Source organism: Pleurotus ostreatus (assembly GCF_014466165.1).
Source record: "Pleurotus ostreatus strain PC9 chromosome Unknown scaffold_2, whole genome shotgun sequence".
Taxonomy (NCBI): domain Eukaryota; kingdom Fungi; phylum Basidiomycota; class Agaricomycetes; order Agaricales; family Pleurotaceae; genus Pleurotus; species Pleurotus ostreatus.
In genome coordinates, this window is record NW_023503157.1 from 1,053,297 (window position 1) to 1,069,923 (window position 16,627).

The 16,627-nt window shown below is 50.9% G+C and overlaps 9 protein-coding genes across 9 annotated transcripts; 5 read left to right on the plus strand and 4 right to left on the minus strand.

The window, feature by feature from the left end:
- Positions 1-2: 2 nt before the first annotated feature.
- On the minus strand, positions 3-576 carry PC9H_003123 (uncharacterized protein; the record flags this gene model as incomplete). The annotated part of the gene is made up of 2 exons (XM_036772720.1): positions 3-319; positions 381-576. 2 exons carry the CDS (start codon positions 574-576, stop codon positions 3-5), a joined length of 513 nt encoding a protein of 170 aa, XP_036634193.1.
- A 736-nt stretch (positions 577-1,312) lies between these two features.
- Positions 1,313-1,985, plus strand: PC9H_003124 (uncharacterized protein; the record flags this gene model as incomplete). Its single annotated transcript, XM_036772721.1, has 3 exons — positions 1,313-1,356; positions 1,425-1,642; positions 1,714-1,985. The coding sequence occupies 3 exons, from the start codon at positions 1,313-1,315 to the stop codon at positions 1,983-1,985; spliced, it is 534 nt and encodes a 177-aa protein (XP_036634194.1).
- Positions 1,986-2,396: 411 nt separating this feature from the next.
- PC9H_003125 (uncharacterized protein) lies at positions 2,397-2,947 on the minus strand (the record flags this gene model as incomplete). The annotated part of the gene is made up of 2 exons (XM_036772722.1): positions 2,397-2,567; positions 2,633-2,947. 2 exons carry the CDS (start codon positions 2,945-2,947, stop codon positions 2,397-2,399), a joined length of 486 nt encoding a protein of 161 aa, XP_036634195.1.
- A 940-nt stretch (positions 2,948-3,887) lies between these two features.
- On the plus strand, positions 3,888-6,000 carry PC9H_003126 (uncharacterized protein; the record flags this gene model as incomplete). The annotated part of the gene is made up of 9 exons (XM_036772723.1): positions 3,888-3,974; positions 4,037-4,447; positions 4,510-4,628; positions 4,686-4,857; positions 4,917-5,019; positions 5,075-5,183; positions 5,236-5,383; positions 5,443-5,820; positions 5,872-6,000. 9 exons carry the CDS (start codon positions 3,888-3,890, stop codon positions 5,998-6,000), a joined length of 1,656 nt encoding a protein of 551 aa, XP_036634196.1.
- Positions 6,001-6,339: 339 nt separating this feature from the next.
- COQ1 (coq1 putative hexaprenyl diphosphate synthase) lies at positions 6,340-7,981 on the plus strand (the record flags this gene model as incomplete). The annotated part of the gene is made up of 3 exons (XM_036772724.1): positions 6,340-7,536; positions 7,587-7,760; positions 7,820-7,981. The coding sequence occupies 3 exons, from the start codon at positions 6,340-6,342 to the stop codon at positions 7,979-7,981; spliced, it is 1,533 nt and encodes a 510-aa protein (XP_036634197.1).
- A 1,035-nt stretch (positions 7,982-9,016) lies between these two features.
- On the plus strand, positions 9,017-9,493 carry PC9H_003128 (uncharacterized protein; the record flags this gene model as incomplete). The annotated part of the gene is made up of 2 exons (XM_036772725.1): positions 9,017-9,093; positions 9,142-9,493. The coding sequence occupies 2 exons, from the start codon at positions 9,017-9,019 to the stop codon at positions 9,491-9,493; spliced, it is 429 nt and encodes a 142-aa protein (XP_036634198.1).
- Positions 9,494-9,607: 114 nt separating this feature from the next.
- PC9H_003129 (uncharacterized protein) lies at positions 9,608-10,450 on the minus strand (the record flags this gene model as incomplete). The annotated part of the gene is made up of 1 exon (XM_036772726.1): positions 9,608-10,450. One exon carries the CDS (start codon positions 10,448-10,450, stop codon positions 9,608-9,610), a length of 843 nt encoding a protein of 280 aa, XP_036634199.1.
- A 919-nt stretch (positions 10,451-11,369) lies between these two features.
- Positions 11,370-12,014, plus strand: PC9H_003130 (uncharacterized protein; the record flags this gene model as incomplete). The annotated part of the gene is made up of 5 exons (XM_036772727.1): positions 11,370-11,460; positions 11,523-11,610; positions 11,665-11,716; positions 11,770-11,905; positions 11,959-12,014. 5 exons carry the CDS (start codon positions 11,370-11,372, stop codon positions 12,012-12,014), a joined length of 423 nt encoding a protein of 140 aa, XP_036634200.1.
- Positions 12,015-15,211: 3,197 nt separating this feature from the next.
- PC9H_003131 (uncharacterized protein) lies at positions 15,212-16,311 on the minus strand (the record flags this gene model as incomplete). Its single annotated transcript, XM_036772728.1, has 3 exons — positions 15,212-15,434; positions 15,492-15,753; positions 15,807-16,311. The coding sequence occupies 3 exons, from the start codon at positions 16,309-16,311 to the stop codon at positions 15,212-15,214; spliced, it is 990 nt and encodes a 329-aa protein (XP_036634201.1).
- Between the last annotated feature and the right edge of the window lie 316 nt (positions 16,312-16,627).

Genomic DNA, 16,627 nt, shown 5'->3' on the forward strand with positions numbered 1-16,627 from the left:
TTTCAAGCCGTCCGGAACCACTGCTCAATCGCCACCTTCGCAGCATTGGTGGTCGCGAACCGCACAAAGTCCTGCCCGGGAACCTTGTTGTTCTCCAAATAGTTGATTAACGCCAACAAGAACGCTTGGTTGTTGAAGCAGTAATACCACTCCTCTCCGTGCTGAATGTGCTTGAACACCTCGCCGGGTAGGCCAGCAGCAAGCATTCGTGCGGGCAAGCCTCCGATGACATCGATTTCGAGCTGCTTCCCCAGCGTTCTGGTGTTGTTGGGCGCAGGCGGTGCAACGTAGTTCGTCACTTCAATATTGCTCCAATAGACTAGAGCGCAAATATAGGTGTTAACAAGTACCGTGAACGAATATGGGGAAGAGCAACATACATGACGGATTAGCCCGGCGGTATGACGCCCTCGCGCCATTTGCTCCCGTCTGACTGCCAATTTTAATGAAGAAATTTCCGCCCGGAGGAGCGGGGATTGGCACGGTGGTACCAGGTATTTGGGCGTGAGCTGGCTGAACTGGGGCCCAATGCCTGGGATCGGGAGAGATCACAATGTAGCAGTGACGGGTGGCCATATCTTCTTACTTCTAGCCAACACAAACGAACGATTAGTGAGGTTCGAAGATAGGATTCAATATAGGACTTACTCGAATTTATCGGAAGGGGTCGAGACTAATGTTCAACCGAGAATTAACACTCGTTTTAAGCAATCCTCAGTCCAAGTAGTACCACATTGGTTCTATCGGCCCAAGGTACAATGCGAGGCCTATGCACAGTAAGCTACCGTTCCTTGTCCTCTAGAACAATGACCCTCGCCGCATAGGACGATCTTTGCCCTCTTAGAAGGAACCTTGAGCCTTTCTGAAGGAAGCCTGGCACAGTTCCAGGAACATTTCCGCTGCAATGCATGGACGAGGATTGGACGCGGACCTCTGTTTGGGGAAAAGTTGACGGGAATGAGATGCACGGCCAGGTCCCAGGAGACTCGCCATTATAAATCAGTAGTAGAAACGAGGAACTCGCTTGTTGGATGAGTGGTGCAGGATGTGCCTTAGCCCTCATCTTCCTTCATACTTCCGTTGTACGCTATTGGCGTGCTCGTTAGAGTGCTGAGCGGAGGACAGGCGGCGCTTGGTTGAAAGCGATCCGACCCCTGAAAAGCCCCTGGCCTAGATTCTATGTGTTCTTTTGCTCTTTCGAGCCTTGACACTCTTGTCGCGTACGCTTTCATTGGAGTAGCGGGATGCGTCCTATGTTCCTGACCTGACTGCATAATCTATGGGTATGATATAAAACGAGACGCAAAATGAAATGTGTGCTATCATCCAGCAATCCCCCAGTGTAACCACCTCCAAGTGAGTTCACTCAATTCTCATACTACAAATCAAATTTCCACCATTTACTGACAGTTGGATTCTGATAGACAACCCACACCTACAACAATGGCTGAAATGGCTTATGTTCTCATTACGCCCGACCCAAGGCACTGGCAACCACTGAACCCGACTGTTGCTCAGCTGCCCGGTGCCCCGCCTAATGGCGTGGTCAACGCTGTCGGCACAAACTTCTACGTCAAGATAGGCGACCAAAATGCCGACGGCCATGGCGCTATAGATGCCTATAAACGGGCGAATCCATCATGTTTGTCTCTCCCCCTTCCCCATACACATGAGCAGATCTAATGCCATAGGTTTAATTTCGATGATACATAGTTTTCTGGGTCGACGTAGTGATCCAGCAACACAATGGGTTCCCGAACGATGCTGGAAAGACGCTAGAGAACATGATCTTCGGCCAAGTGCTTCCCGGAGCGCAGGTGTTCAAGCACATCGGGCACGGCGAGGAGTGGTACTACTGCTTCAATAACCACGGGAATTTGATGAACTTCATAAACGCATGCCTCGCGAATGGCGATGACCATCTGACCTACATAGACGTCCATGCTGCGTACAATGACATACAACATCATTTCCGCACGGCGTAGAAGGAACAATCGCTTTATGTACTCTACATGGTATCATTTGCGGATCTACGGTTGTAATATTAAATTCACGAAGCTTTGAGTCAACTCTTAGGTGTGATACAGTTGCTGCAGGCGAAGTGGCGCGCGCCGGCTGACGTCGTCCCCTAATGGCTCCAGACTCTCAATCGAGCGATGTACATCGCGGTCATGTGTCCAGACGCAGTCTTACAACGATATTATAGTTTACGCGTTACAGTCCATGTAGTCTACTTGCGTTTCGTCCTTTTGGACTCATCAGGAGAGGCACACACCTCCCAACGCAAAACTCCTACCTATAATAAGCTACCAGTCCCCGTGGCCAGCCTGTAAAGGATATGGAAAGCAGTCAGCCCATGGCAGCGTGCAGCGAGGAAAGAGGAAATATAGTTATCCTCATGCCAGCCTCCAGAACTGCAATTGATAGTCGCCTATAACGTCCACTTGCGTGACTTCTGAGCCGCTTAGTCGAAGTAGCTCTCGATGATCTTCATTGTCACCGCTCCCCGGCGACCGGACCTGATCTTGCTGCCCTTGAGGTGGTGAATGCTCTTCTTGCGCTGGAGGCTGACACTGCGTTCTTGACGGCCTTCGAGTCCGGGAACCATACTTATCCCTAGCCCCTGACCTACCTTCGCGGTGCTCCCGGACACGAAGCCACGCTCTTGATACACTTGCTGTTCTTGACGATCTTCTTCCAGTCCGGGCACCATACTTAACCCTAGCCCCTGGCCTACCTTTGCGGTGCGCCCGGACAGCAAATAGCGGGTCTTCAGGACGATAAGGGGTACATCCTCGTCGTCGTCTTCACGTTCAGTGGAAAACTTGGAGGACGACGAGGAAGCGCTGGGCATCGCCTGAGGATCCTTGAACGAGTCGAGAGAGAAAGGCGAGGTGTTCGTCGAGCCAGCGACGAAGGGAGAAGCGTAGAGAGATGTAGAAGACATTGCAGATAGGAGTGTAAATGTAGAATGTAGCAGTATGAGATCAAGAAGTGATGGGGTGCTCTGCGTGCGATGGGGAGACTATATACCTTTCGGCGGTCAGCCACTGTCCGTCACAGGGGCATACAGGGGTCAGAAGAAAGGGGCTGTCGATCTTGATCGGTTGCTTCCGTGCCCCACTTCATAGACTGATGAAACTTTCTCTGCCTCGGAGTCTTCATGTCTAGATTGCTTAATGATGTTCTGAGTTATCCAAAGTACATCGAAATTGTTCGTGAGAGCTAGACAATGGAAGGAAGAGGATGATTACGTACTTGTAGCTCTCATGAGGTTCCCCATACGCAACTCCTAGGCCTGCGGGAAATACGGTAGAGTCAAATGGATTCAACGTACACGGATTCTTTGTGACCACTCTGTAACCCATGGTTCCATTGAAAGCATGAGATCAGTTTCGGACATTTCGCATGATATCGCAGGTGACAGACAGAGCTCTCTCCCTGTCAGCGACTGAAAATATGGAATCAAGCGGTCAAGCACCCTACCCACCTGGTCACCGGCCGCGGTCTTCTTGCTTCCCCAGAAGGGCCATCTTCTCACCAGTGGGAAGTATGATGAACACGTACTCGAAATGCAGTGCTCTTTACAACAAAAGTACTGGACTATACCTGCACTGAGATACTTTGTTCACTGGTAATTTATTTGAGACCAACGCCAACGTGAGCTCAGGAACCGGTCTGGAGAAAGTCGGTGATGTTGTTGCGATGCGGAGGTAAGCTTAGTGTACCGTGGGAGATTGGTACTTGCGAGAAAAGCATACGTGGCACTGTGCGTTGGCCACGGGTATTTAGCCAAATCTCTGCGCTAAGACCGTCTCTCACATTTTGTATCCGTTCCCTCCTCTTCTTAGCTTCCACTCATCGCTGTCTGGCCCTTCGTACTCATCATGCGAAGCGTAGCGCTCTCCGTCTTCCTCGTCGCCGCCGCCGCCTCCGCCGCGTCGGCCGACGAGCAACCCAAACCCACTTTTGCAGTGAGTAGCAACGTGACGTATGTACGTGTCCCGACCTCGAGCTCACTTTTCTGCGTCGCCAGCCCTCCGACATCAAGGCACCTTTCCTCGAGCAGTTCACCGATGACTGGTCAGAACGGTGGACACCCTCAGAAGCCACCAAGAAGACCGCTTCTGGTGGTGAGACCTGGAGCTACGTTGGCAAGTGGGAAGTCGAAGATGCCGAACCCTCGGTCATCGAGGGCGACAAGGGCCTCGTCGCCAAGTCAAAGGCTGCCCACCACGCCATCTCTGCTCCCTTCAGCGCGCCCATTGACTTCAAGACCGAGCCTCTGGTCGTCCAATACGAAGTCAAGTACCAGAAGGGTGGTAACTGCGGTGGTGGTTACCTCAAACTTTTGGAAGATGGCTTCCAGACCAGTGGCAAGGACTTCTCGGACACGACACCTTGGGTGGTTATGTTCGGTCCTGATTTGACTTGCCCTGGAACGAAGGTGAGACGCCCTGATATTCTGACATGTTGAGCGTTCACTAAGAGTGACTCGTGTTTCCTTAGGTTCACTTCATCTTCCGCCACAAGAACCCCAAGACTGGTGAATACGAGGAGAAGCACCTCAAGAGTGCTCCCCGTCCTTCTATCGAGAAGAACACCAAACTCTACACACTCGTTGTCAAGTACGTTTAACGCTTTACTGCGCAGAGTATCCTCTAACACGTGGTCGTTGTCTCTAGCCCGAACAACACTTACAGTGTCTCCATCGACGGCGAGAGCCTCAGCTCTGGAAGCCTCCTTGAAGACTTCGACCCAGCCGTCAACCCGCCCAAGGAAATTGACGACCCCGAAGACAAGAAACCCGAGGACTGGGTTGATGAGAAGAAGATCGCCGACCCCGACGCTACCAAGGTGGGCGTCATGATCCCGTCGCGTCTCGCATTGTAACTCACCTTGATTGATGCACGCAGCCTGATGACTGGGATGAGGACGCGCCTTACGAGATCCTTGATGAGGAGGCCACCAAACCCGAAGGATGGCTCGAAGACGAACCTCTTACTATCCCCGACCCAGGTAATGCCTCAGTTTCCCACTACGTGTTCGTGTTTATTCATACCACTATTTATAGATGCCCAGAAGCCTGAAGAATGGGATGATGAGGAAGATGGTGATTGGGTCGCCCCTACCGTCTCCAACCCCAAGTGCGCTGAAGCTCCAGGCTGTGGTGAATGGAAACGGTACGCGCAACTCCAAGCAATGAATATCCATTCGCTTACCCGCTCCCTGCAGCCCATTCAAGGCTAACCCCGACTACAAGGGTAAATGGTACGCGCCTCTCATCGACAACCCCGCCTACAAGGGCGAGTGGGCCCCCAAGAAGATTGCCAACCCTGCCTACTTTGAGGACCTCACCCCCGTCAAGAGCCTCAACAAGATTGTGGGTATTCTGACGTCTCTTCGTCGTTTCAGGAAGCTAATTATTGTGTCGTCATATAGGGTGGTGTCGGTATCGAACTCTGGACTATGACCGAGGATATCCTCTTCGACAACATTTACGTCGGTCACTCTGTTGATGACGCCAAGGCTCTCGCTGCTGCTACCTTCGAGGTTAAGAAGACTCTTGAGACTGCTTCCCAGAAGAAGGAGATGGAGGAAGAGGACGAAGATGAGACTCCGTCGTTCAAGGAGGATCCCGTCCAATTCATCCGCTCCAAGATCTTGACCTTCGTCGACGCTGCCAAGATTGATCCCCTCGCTGCTTTCAAGACTCAACCTGAAACTGGCGCCGCTTTGGCTGTTGCCCTCTTCACCATCTTCGGCATGATTGGCGCTACCCTCGGCCTCATTGGTCCCCAACAGAAACCCATCACCAAGGTATGTTCATCACTGCGCGCACGTCAGATTGATTGCTTACCAGCGCTGCAGTCCGCTAAAAAGACTGACGCCCCAACACCTGACTCCAAGAAGACTGACTCTGCGCCCGTCGCTCCCGCTGGTGGTGAGAAGAAGGAAGAGGGTGGCGCAAAGAAGCGCACTGCTGCTGCTGCGAAGTAAAGTCCGTAAAATGAACCAACTAAGGTGGACGGCGGAGGGAACGCCCTGCCACTTGTAACCGTTTTGGGTCCAACCGTATTTACATTGCATTGCATTTCCACTTACGCTATATATGAGTTAGTTACCATCTGAACTCGTTCCTTCTTCGAAAGTGCGATTTTGAGAAAATTTGTGTGCATGAGGTCCTTCCCAGCGGTTGAGCAATATCCCCGGGAAATATCGTGACGTCGGGCTTACTCGATTCTCTGTTTCTCTCCTTCCCACTCGGCACTTCATAGATCCTTCCCGCTGCGTCGAACGACGAGCAGGACGTGTATTTCTTCTCCTTCGCGCGTATAAATGCGACAATGCCGGGCATCGGGGGCTCTCAAAATCCAACATGGGTTGCTGGTCACGCGTCCTTGTCGACAGACAATTCTGGCCCGAAAATACAACAATCTCGCGCAAAAGCTTGAGCAGCCGACTCAACGAACAGATCAGGCACCACCCATTCCTTCGTCGTCGTCGTCGACTTCGAGCACGAGATACGAGCTACCAACCGCAGCCGTGAAGGATGCGTTACCTCGTCGAACGGAACAGGCCAAATCGAAGACTGTGGATCCGTACACCCTCCTTGCGCCTCAATTGACGGTAGTTCGAACAAATCTACTCGGTCTGCTAGGTTCAGCGCACGAGGGCCTCACAGAAATCGCGCAATACTACTTCCTACACCCCTCAAAACAACTCCGACCACTACTCGTGCTCCTGTTCTCGGCGGCGACAAATGGAGTGGGGAGGGGATGGGACGCGAAACGGTGGGCTGCGGAATGCGAGGGCGCTGGTGGACGGGGCGAGGAACTGGATCAGCCACTATCCCGACCGGACGTGCTGAACGACTGGAACCCCAACATGCCTGACCACACACGAAGCTTCGACACCGTATTTGAGCTACGACCGCCGATATCTCATACGCCTCGAATACAACTCCCTCCCGACTTCGCTTCAGCTTCAGCTCCTGGTCTCAGCCAGTCCCTGACTTTGCTGCCAACTCAGTTGCGGCTGGCCCAAATCGTCGAGATGATTCACGTCGCGTCTCTGCTGCACGACGACGTGATAGACAAGTCCCCTCTCCGTCGCGGCGCTGCCTCTGCTCCGTCTGCGTTTGGTAACAAGCTCACGGTTCTCGGGGGCGACTTCCTCCTCGGACGCGCGAGTACGGCCCTATCGCGCCTCGGGGACAACGAAGTCGTTGAGCTTATCGCTAGCGTCATCGCGAACCTCGTAGAAGGCGAAATTCTGCAACTGCGGGAGGTGATCAAAGCTAGCGCGGACGGATCATCTAACGCAAATGTCGCGGCGGCGATGGCTGATTTCCCCGCGAAGGTAGATGTGAGCAGGGAGGCTTGGGGGATATATCTGAGGAAGTCGTACATGAAGACGGCTAGTCTGATGGCAAAGGGCGCGAGGGCTGCAGTAGTGCTGGGTGGCTGCAAGGAAGGGGAAGTCTGGAAGGAGGTGGCATATGCTTACGGGCGGAATATCGGCATCGCATTCCAAGTACGTGCCCCTCACGCTGCTACCGAACTCCGCACTAACTCACTGATTAGCTGGTGGACGATATTCTCGACTACGCAGAAGGGGAAAGCACGATGGGCAAGCCAGGGGGTGCTGATCTGCAGTTAGGATTGGCCACGGGGCCAGCGCTGTACGCATGGGAAGAATTCCCGGAGATGGGCCCTCTGATAAGCAGGAAGTTCAAAGAAGACGGTGACGTTGAGTTGGTGCGTGAATCGATGCAGTGTGCGGAGTAGTGCCCTACTGACCGAGTACATGATGACAGGCGCGCGAGCTGGTGAAGAGGTCTGCTGGGGTCGAGCGTACACGCGACCTTGCGATGCAGTACGCCAACAAAGCCCGCGAAGTGCTACAGTACCTCCCCGAGAGCGACGCACGAGTTGCGCTGGAGGTGCTCACTGACCGTGTCGTGAAACGGACGCGGTGATCGCTTCGAACTTCAAAACTACAAGACTTCCCGCGAACATTTGCACACGCGCATAGCTGATGTACTACAGTGTTTAATGCTTTTTTATGGCTTTATTAATTTCGTTGCTACATCATCCACCCCTCCCATTCGGATACTTGACGCACACTTTTAGAGACCCTTGTCGCACCTAGAGTGTATCCGCTGCGTACTCACTTATACATTCACGAACTTAGAGCTAACAGAAGCACCCAGCTATAACTTATAAGGAGCCACTGCGCGGTTCCTGAATCCCTGCATGTAAGTATATAAACGCGATCGGGCGTATACCTTTCTCGGATCGGGAGCGAGGCTGGTTCCTTTCCAACACTTCGCGGGTCACCGTCAATATCCTCCACTGGAAAGTCAACTCGATCCCGCTGGTGCGGAGAAGCTGAAAGCGCAGTGGAACGCGCTGTTCGCGCAGAGGAAATGGGCCGGGGCGCACGCGAAGTACTCTGAAGCGATTGAGCAGGACGATACAAACCCGGTTAAGTACATCACAAGTTCGCCTCGAGCTCGATGCAAAGAAGGCATGGGACTGCAGCACTGTGGTCATCAAGAAAGATTCGAAGGAATGCCTGGAGACCCAAAGCTGTAATGTCGTTTGGTCGTTTGCGAGAGTCTGTACACAACGATATGGTCGGCTCATCACCGCTCACCGTTTTCAGGTCAGGTTGCTAACCACGTATTGTGCGACAGGGTATGGATTTCTCGTGCTTTCCTAATGAACTCTTCTAGCGCCCATTCCATGGGTATGGAGCTCTATGGAAAGGCTCTAATTGAATAGGGCTGCGAAACATGGCGCGATGCTCTTGAGGATCCAGACGCGGACTTGTATATGTTCGATCCCGTGGTTGGCAGCGGGTACGAACGTTGTATCTCAATTCAATCATGGACGTGAGTGGCTCCCCGCCTTGACACCTGCGTTGTGCATACATACTGACAGAAAGATGAACTGAACAGGCCCTCAGTAAAGGCAGCACGGAAAATTACACTTTCCAGGACTTCATCAAGATGGCGCAGACTCTCGTAGACGACGTTGAACCCCGGGACTACCTAGCCTTCTGGATGAACCCCAAAGCCGAAGGTCAGTCACGATGATATCCTTCGAGTACTTTGCGACTTACTGTTGGGTTTAGCATGATCGGATTCTGCTACATGCGCATGCCCTACAAGGAAGCGCGAGTTCTCGAAAACTACACCAAGTCAGCAGGATCCTTCCCCGAAGACGACGAAAAACGCGTGTATTTCCTGACACTTGCACTTGAGGCACTCTGGGGGCGCGAAGGCCCAGTGAAGGAGACGCTCCCCGTGGCGGAGAAGGCTAAGAAATCTATCCCGAAGATGAAGAGAAGCTGGGAGCACTCGGCGATGTCTAAACGGCGCCATGCCTCCATTACCCTCATGTTGCAGTTTGAGAAGCAAGTGAGGGAAGGTGATCAATTCTGGGCGAACGACCATGGATTTCTTCGCAAAGCCCAGATGCCATGAGTACTCCCAATGTCTTGGCCATTTCATTCCTTCTTGATTCTTGTAGCATAAAGTTCTCTCTTGTAGCGTGTAAATAGTCACCGATTGCAATGTATATATTCATTACAACTAGTATCAAGCTGGGGGACTACCAGCGTCTGGTCCGCTCGTCTCCTCGAGCCCTTGCCGCAAACCCTCCAGCGTTCTTGCCAGTCTTCCTCCACTAGCCTCACTGAGCACCGCGGCGAGTTGTGTGCTTGGAGCGCTCAGCAACCCAACAATCTGGGCCCTCAAAGTCTCCAGGGTTGGCAACTTAGACACCTCCCGTACGCCTTCAGGTAGGAACACCTTTCCGTCTATTATCGCTCCGACCACCGTCAACTCGGGATGCAGAATAGCGCGTTGCTTCTTCATCCTGCGGCCGGGCGTCACGGGATCCGCATTTTTCTCCTCTAGCTCTTTCTTCAGCTCTTCCTCCGTCTTGGGTTTCCGCGGTGGGAAGCTTCGGTCTAGCACACGAAGAATGGCGTGAAGTCGTGGTGGGTCGAGTACAGGGAGAGAGAGGACAGCAAGTCCCCCTGATACCTCGTTGGTCATCTTGTCCATTGCGGTCACATCAAGCCCGGGGTACTCGCGCAGCGCTGCGCCGAATATGCTCGACCGTATGACGGTGAGTTGCGGTTGGTATTCGATGGGAGTTGGCGAGGCCAGCGACGGTTTGCTTTTATTAGCAGCAGCAATGTCGTTCCGGAGCTTTACGAGTCGCTGGGCAGAGAAGGCGTTGTGGCGGAGGAAGACGAGTGGGGAGTGTTCGGTCGTTTGGAGGATCTTGGTGTACCAGCTGAATTGGAACGCTTTTTTGTCCTTGAAGACGCGGGGGAGGCGCTTCCCTTCAAGGACCTTTGGTGGCTTTACAGAGATGGCGTACGAGCGCGTCTGCAGCGGCCATGGCGAGCGCGACGAGCAGCGGGACAACATTTGAGTGGACACAAGCGACGACCGGAGCGGTTTTCCAGTCCGGGTCACATGTCTGAGCGCAAGATAGGAGTTCCCTCCCAATTCACAAAACCACGCCCTCCAAAAAGCAGTAAACGGGATGATCGCCACGACCTTCGCAACCTCCATGCCGGCCGCTCGCCTTACACCTGCAGTTCTTTTGCCATGAAAGCTTGAAATGCTGACGATACACGGGAGAAAATATCACCCAGGCACTCTAAGTCAAAACATCCTATCGACCGAGAGACCAGTGAGTAGTTTATCGAGCTAGAGCATACTTAACTTGATGCCTTGCATTAATTTTGTCTATTTCTGAGATGAATGAATGTTCGTAAAACATTCCCAGAACATTGACAACGTCAAGTACTATCTTTATCTCGCTGAAAGCGGGCTTCTCTAATGCATCTTTCCTCGTAGTGGCCAGCAAGTGCAGAGACTCCACAGTGTTTATTTTGAGCAGCAGTGTTGTCGTGGTCAATCGACCCAGGCCTATGCACATATCACCCATTCCTTAAACCCGATCCGCCCACCGGTGCATGGACAGCATTTACTCCATGGAACCACAGAGTTCCATGCAACCAAGTAGCTTGATCAGTGCAGCCTCTCCGGATTTGCCCCTTACTCAAGGATAGGCAGCTCTTCAATGTCCTGATCGAGGTCGCCGACTTCCATATCCCTCCCAAGTGCACTCTAGAACCGAAATACCCATACATCCTAGGGTCGATTTACCACGTAAGGGAGGTCGTGCCGTTGCATCTAGCCTGCACTTCATTGAAGCCTGCATGACCGACCATACGGCGTAATCAAGTGAACCGTCTATGCTCAACGCTACTATAAGGACTGGTCCAAGTACCATCAATTCATCGTACTCCTTGTGCCTTCACTTGCGTCCATCTGCATCATGGCTAGTGTCCTGACAATTCGCTCTCGTATCATCGTGTTCCTCTTGGTCGCTGCCTGTCTTGTTGCTGCTCAATCGCAATGTGACTGTAGTAAGTCAAAGTCGTCTTGCATTTTATCGCAACTCACCAACAAAATATCATGTTTATCGTAGCACACGGAACCAGTGGACATCACTATAGTAAAGCAGACGTTACGAATGCATTCGATGAAGCCAAGAAACACCAGTCAAACACGGTCGGGTGAGCGAACAGGTAGCAAAATCTAGCTCATGTCTGACGCTGAATTTCAATCAGTAAAAGTCGCGAACAGAAGGGGAAATTTCCTCATTACTTTGGCAATGCCGAGGTGAGCTTTATGGAATTCTTCCTCAGTATGCATCCGCCTACGCGTTTCCGCAGTTATTGGCATTTCCGACTGGCTGCAAAAAGCCTGACTTGCTCGAATTCCCTATCCTCCATGATCACACTCTATTCTCCAACACCTCTGACCAAGGAGCAGACCGTGTCGTATACAACAAGAAAGGAGACTTCTGTGGTGGGTTTTGGCCAGGCAAACCCCAGTCTGACTCAATCTAATTCTAACAACAGGATGTATGACCCACACCGGTGCAGCTACTCCGAACGGATTTGTACTCTGCAAATAATAGATAGGTATTACACGAGGGGCACCATGTAGCAAAGGTGGGCTCGACCTCCGTACAGAAGGTAGACAGCCTGGTAATGTCAATCTACAGTGGCGTGTGATGCTTCGAACGTGCTATTTCCAAGCTTCGGCCAGGAGTGGACATATCCTCTGGTGGTCGCTTGGTGGAGATGGAGCGAGAGTGCGACGTGTTGCCGTTTGAGTGGACCTCCAGAATATGGCGAAGTCAGTCCATGTCAGGGGCTTTCTCCTATCTGTCCGCCATCTATCTTAACCTTGACCAACGACCAAATCCTAGCTGCTGATGGTGCTGAATACGCACTAGCGACGGGAAATTTTTGACTGGCACGCGCGCAGGGAATTTAATCGACATTAAATCCTCCACAATCGTGGACCGTTTGACACTGACTTGACAGACCATGACTAGAGCATTACAAATGTCGCAAGATATGGTTTATATGTGACAGTCAATTGCTACGGGAATCAATACAACTCAAGGATTGGAACTACTACTGTGACTTAGCTTGACTTACTGCAAGTGTAACAACGAAAGAATGAATTCATCCTATATTCTAGGGAGTCAAGGTCGTAGTTACTGTCACTGATGACCATAGCATCACAGACTACTATAGACTGTATATACTCTTACCCATTCCTCACGCCGCACACGACTAGCTACTTACGCCTCTGCTAGTAACACCTGGCCTGCAGTAGATCCAGCATTCATACCACCGGTTACGAGCGGAATTATTTTATAAAGGGTGGTCACAGTGCTACGGTCCTCACCGAGCCTTCCTTCAATCTCCATCATGTCTAGAGTAGCCGGCCTGGTAATCCGCCCTTGCGTGGTTTTCATCCTGTTGATTGCAGCCCTGCTTGTCGCTGGTCAATGCAACTGTACTGTGTGAGACCCGCTCCGTGCTGAATCACGATACTGATCAAATACTGATTCATCCTTCTCCAGTGGCGGGCGTGGATATTCCCATAATATGGCTCACGTTAACAATACGCTCAACACAGCCAGGACTTCAAGGGGGGTTGGGTGAGCGAAATTCATCTATCTCAATTTTGAATCTCACCGTGAATCAGGTTCAACAACTATCCTCATCAGTTTTGGAACTTCGAGGTGGGCGTTAAAGGACTGTCCTTTGACGTACATCTGCTGACTCTTGCTCGCTGTCTGTAGGGATTAATATTTCCTGCACACTGCTCAAACAACCTGATGGAGTTCCCCCTGCTGCGTTCTGGGATATTTAATGGTACCTCCGGCCCAGGGATGGAGCGTATTGTATTTGTATACCACAACGGAACAGGAAACTTCTGCGGTGAGTATACCACAAGACTCAAAACTTAGTTCAATGGCCGAGTTCTTCTACAGGGTGCATGACACACAATGGTGCACAAAAAAACCGATTCATATTATGCCATTGAGCATGCTGTAAAGCGAATTAGTGATTAATAGTAGCTTCATACCCATTGATACTGGCCTTTACAGACGTAGCCACGATGCATGATGTCTAAGCAGTAGGTACAAATGGTTTGGAGCAGCAGTAGAGATCACCTGAGATCATCAAGAGTAACCAGTAATCAGTTTGGAAATATCAGCGGTAAGTCGCTCAGAGGCGTGTGGCTAGAATGTGAATGGAAGACTAGAAGTGAGAGTTGCCGAAATCTTTGAACTCGGCGAACAAGTCTGATGAAAACGCCGCCAGTTAACAGATTGTTCACTACCCCCAGCATGGTGTCGACCTCAGCATCAAGCTCAAGTGCAGGACATTCAAAAGCAATAATGCTTCCGGATGTTCTGGTACTCATCTTCGAGCATCTTACATTGACCAGGTAGTCGTGCCTCGCGGCGACCCAAACTTGCCAGGCATGGAGGAGGGTCGCAATTGCAATGACTCAATTATGGTGTTCCATAAGATTGTCCTTTTCACCGAATATGACGAAAATGTTTCTGCGACGTTCCAGATCGGCCCCGTTGCGACTGTGCGGACCCGATACGGACGATACAAGTGACGAAACCCTTTCCATGATACTCCGGCACGCTTCACCCTTGAAAGAAGTTGACATTAGCAACGTTACGCACGAAGATTGGCTACAGTCGACTCTCTTATAACCCATGGCCCTCGTAACCCATAATCCCCCATAACCCATACATTTTGGCGTCCACCGGCTTGGTTACCAGGGAAATTAGCAAAATCCCCCATACTCCATAATCCATACCTTTTTGGAGGTACCAAAACCCATAAACTCTCGAATATACCGAAATTCATACCTCTTTTAGAAGGCCATAATACATATTTGTACTGATATTTACGGTAAAATTTTAAGCTATGCATTGAAAAGTTCCAAGTTGCACCCCTGAGCTCCGCAACCGATACGTTGCAACCCTTTTGTAATCCGTTACACTTTTATAATGTTTTCCAAGCAATCTTGTATGATTTCTTGCTCTCATATACTTGATTGTGGATGCTTTTTGCTACCATACATTAATTGTAGATACATCTTAATAGGCTGTAGAATAGCGTACATAATGTCCTTAATTTTTTCGTTGTATATTTGGCATAGACGCCCAATAAGCGCTCTCAAGCAACCCATACTCTCTAATAACCCATACTTTTTTGTGTCCACCGACAGGTATGGGTTATAAGAGAGTCGACTGTAGTATCTCGTCTATGCCCAGAACACTAGCGCTGATTCACAGCTGACCGGCGGTCAATTGTTCCGGTACCTACCCAAGCAGTAGCCTAAATCGCCCCGGAGTTTACAACAATTCGTAATATTCTTGACTAGCACAAGGGAAGATTGGGACAGTCCTGATTTCTTCGCTAGGATACATAACGGAGCACCCACACGCAGTAGCTTCGATTATGTCAGTGATGGGCTAGCAATACTGTCGAGTCGATGATCGTAGCTTCGTGCCGATCAATTGAAGCTTTCCTAGATAATCAATGCACAGTGCTCAACGAGTTCAGCAGAAACCCCATCGATGATCAAGTTCGTTCTAGTGTAGGGCATGAATGCGGTTTGGCAATGCTCTTCTGATCCTAGCGAGTGAGTGGCGATGAATCCGCTGTGGAGCGTGATTGAAGTTGCGAACATCTGTGCTAAGTAAAGGAACTTCGGTGAGAACCAAAAAAGCAGCATGAGGAATCACATAGTCACTCTACTCCGTCGGCATCATAATCACCATTACTATGTAGCGTTGACGCGACCGATACAGAACTCCCAAGTGCGGTCTTCGCCACCTTCGCCAGTGGTCCCATTGCCGTGCGCCCGTTCACCCTTCGTCATGCGATGTTCATATCCCTTCCATGCCTCTCTGAGAAACGCGAATGATCTGACGACCATATAATGTGGATTGGGAGGTGTGCTACCCGTAGGTGGTGGAGGTTTCTTGGCTAGCAATGGGACGTCCCTATTTACAACACTTGAGGATCATTCATAGGTAAACGCATTTCAAGGGTGGACATACCACAAAGTATACGGCTTCACATTTCGTAGGGTGATGAGGACGGTGCCGCGCGATCGTGCAGACGTACGTTCATCGTCATCCTGTGTGGTAGCATCGTTGTCGAGGGTGTCGTCGTCATCGTCACCCTCTGTCTTCTTTTTACGCGTGGATTTAGCGAACGGTATAGGACCTCGAGCAAGTAGATGGGCGGCCGATCGTAGAAAGTCCAATATGAGCACTTGATTGGACAAGATATTGCGATCTTGATCGGCTATACCCTTGCCTGGGAGGAACTTAGAGAGAGAGGCTGAATGTTCTGGCAAGAAGATGGCGTACCAGCATGGGGAAAATTCCACACGATCTTATCCCATTGCTTGTCCTTTAATGCAGCATGCCGCTCCAGTTTCGTGGCATCGACAGCAAAGATCACTCGCACGCCTTTCTCTCTGAGTCTTGCAACAATGTCCTGGGACTCGGGGTATTTTTTGTAGCATTCTTCTTCAGTGTCGTACGCCGTCGCGGTCAAGTTCACCGGGGGAAAATGCTCCAGTTGGTGCGGTGGATCGTAAACAAGAGCATGAGCAAACGAGAAGTTCCCTTCTCCAATCAGGAGTATGCTATCAGTCACAGCGAACGGCACTGTCATTTTCTGAGGAGTAGCCTTTCCCTTCCCCTTCTCATTGACGGCCGCGACAGGTTTCTTGGGCTTGTGACCAGATTTCTTGGCTTTTGATTTCTGGTCTGCTACCTGAGCCGCATGAGTTTGCTTTTCCTTGCTTTTGAACCGAGACTGCTGAGATTTGAGTGCAGCCTTTAGGGATTTTGTGGATGATTTGCCCATTATGGTCGAGTCAAGGAATAAGTCGACGTCGGTCCGCTTGTACCTGATCGGGATCGGCGCGCTATTTGGTCTTCCCAGCTTTGGCATCTGAACCAAATACGAGTGTGCCACGCCTGTAGATGACGATGCTGCCACGTCTTGTTCTGAACATATACATACTCCTTCGCTGCAAAGGATCACCTTCGCACAACACCTCATACACTCATTTCTCATTTTTGTTTATTCACTAAAATGGTGCGTATCCCATGAATTTTTTTGCACGGGCACTGTATTGACCCAGATTTTACGCTACTAGCCTACCGAATTCGAGATGCGC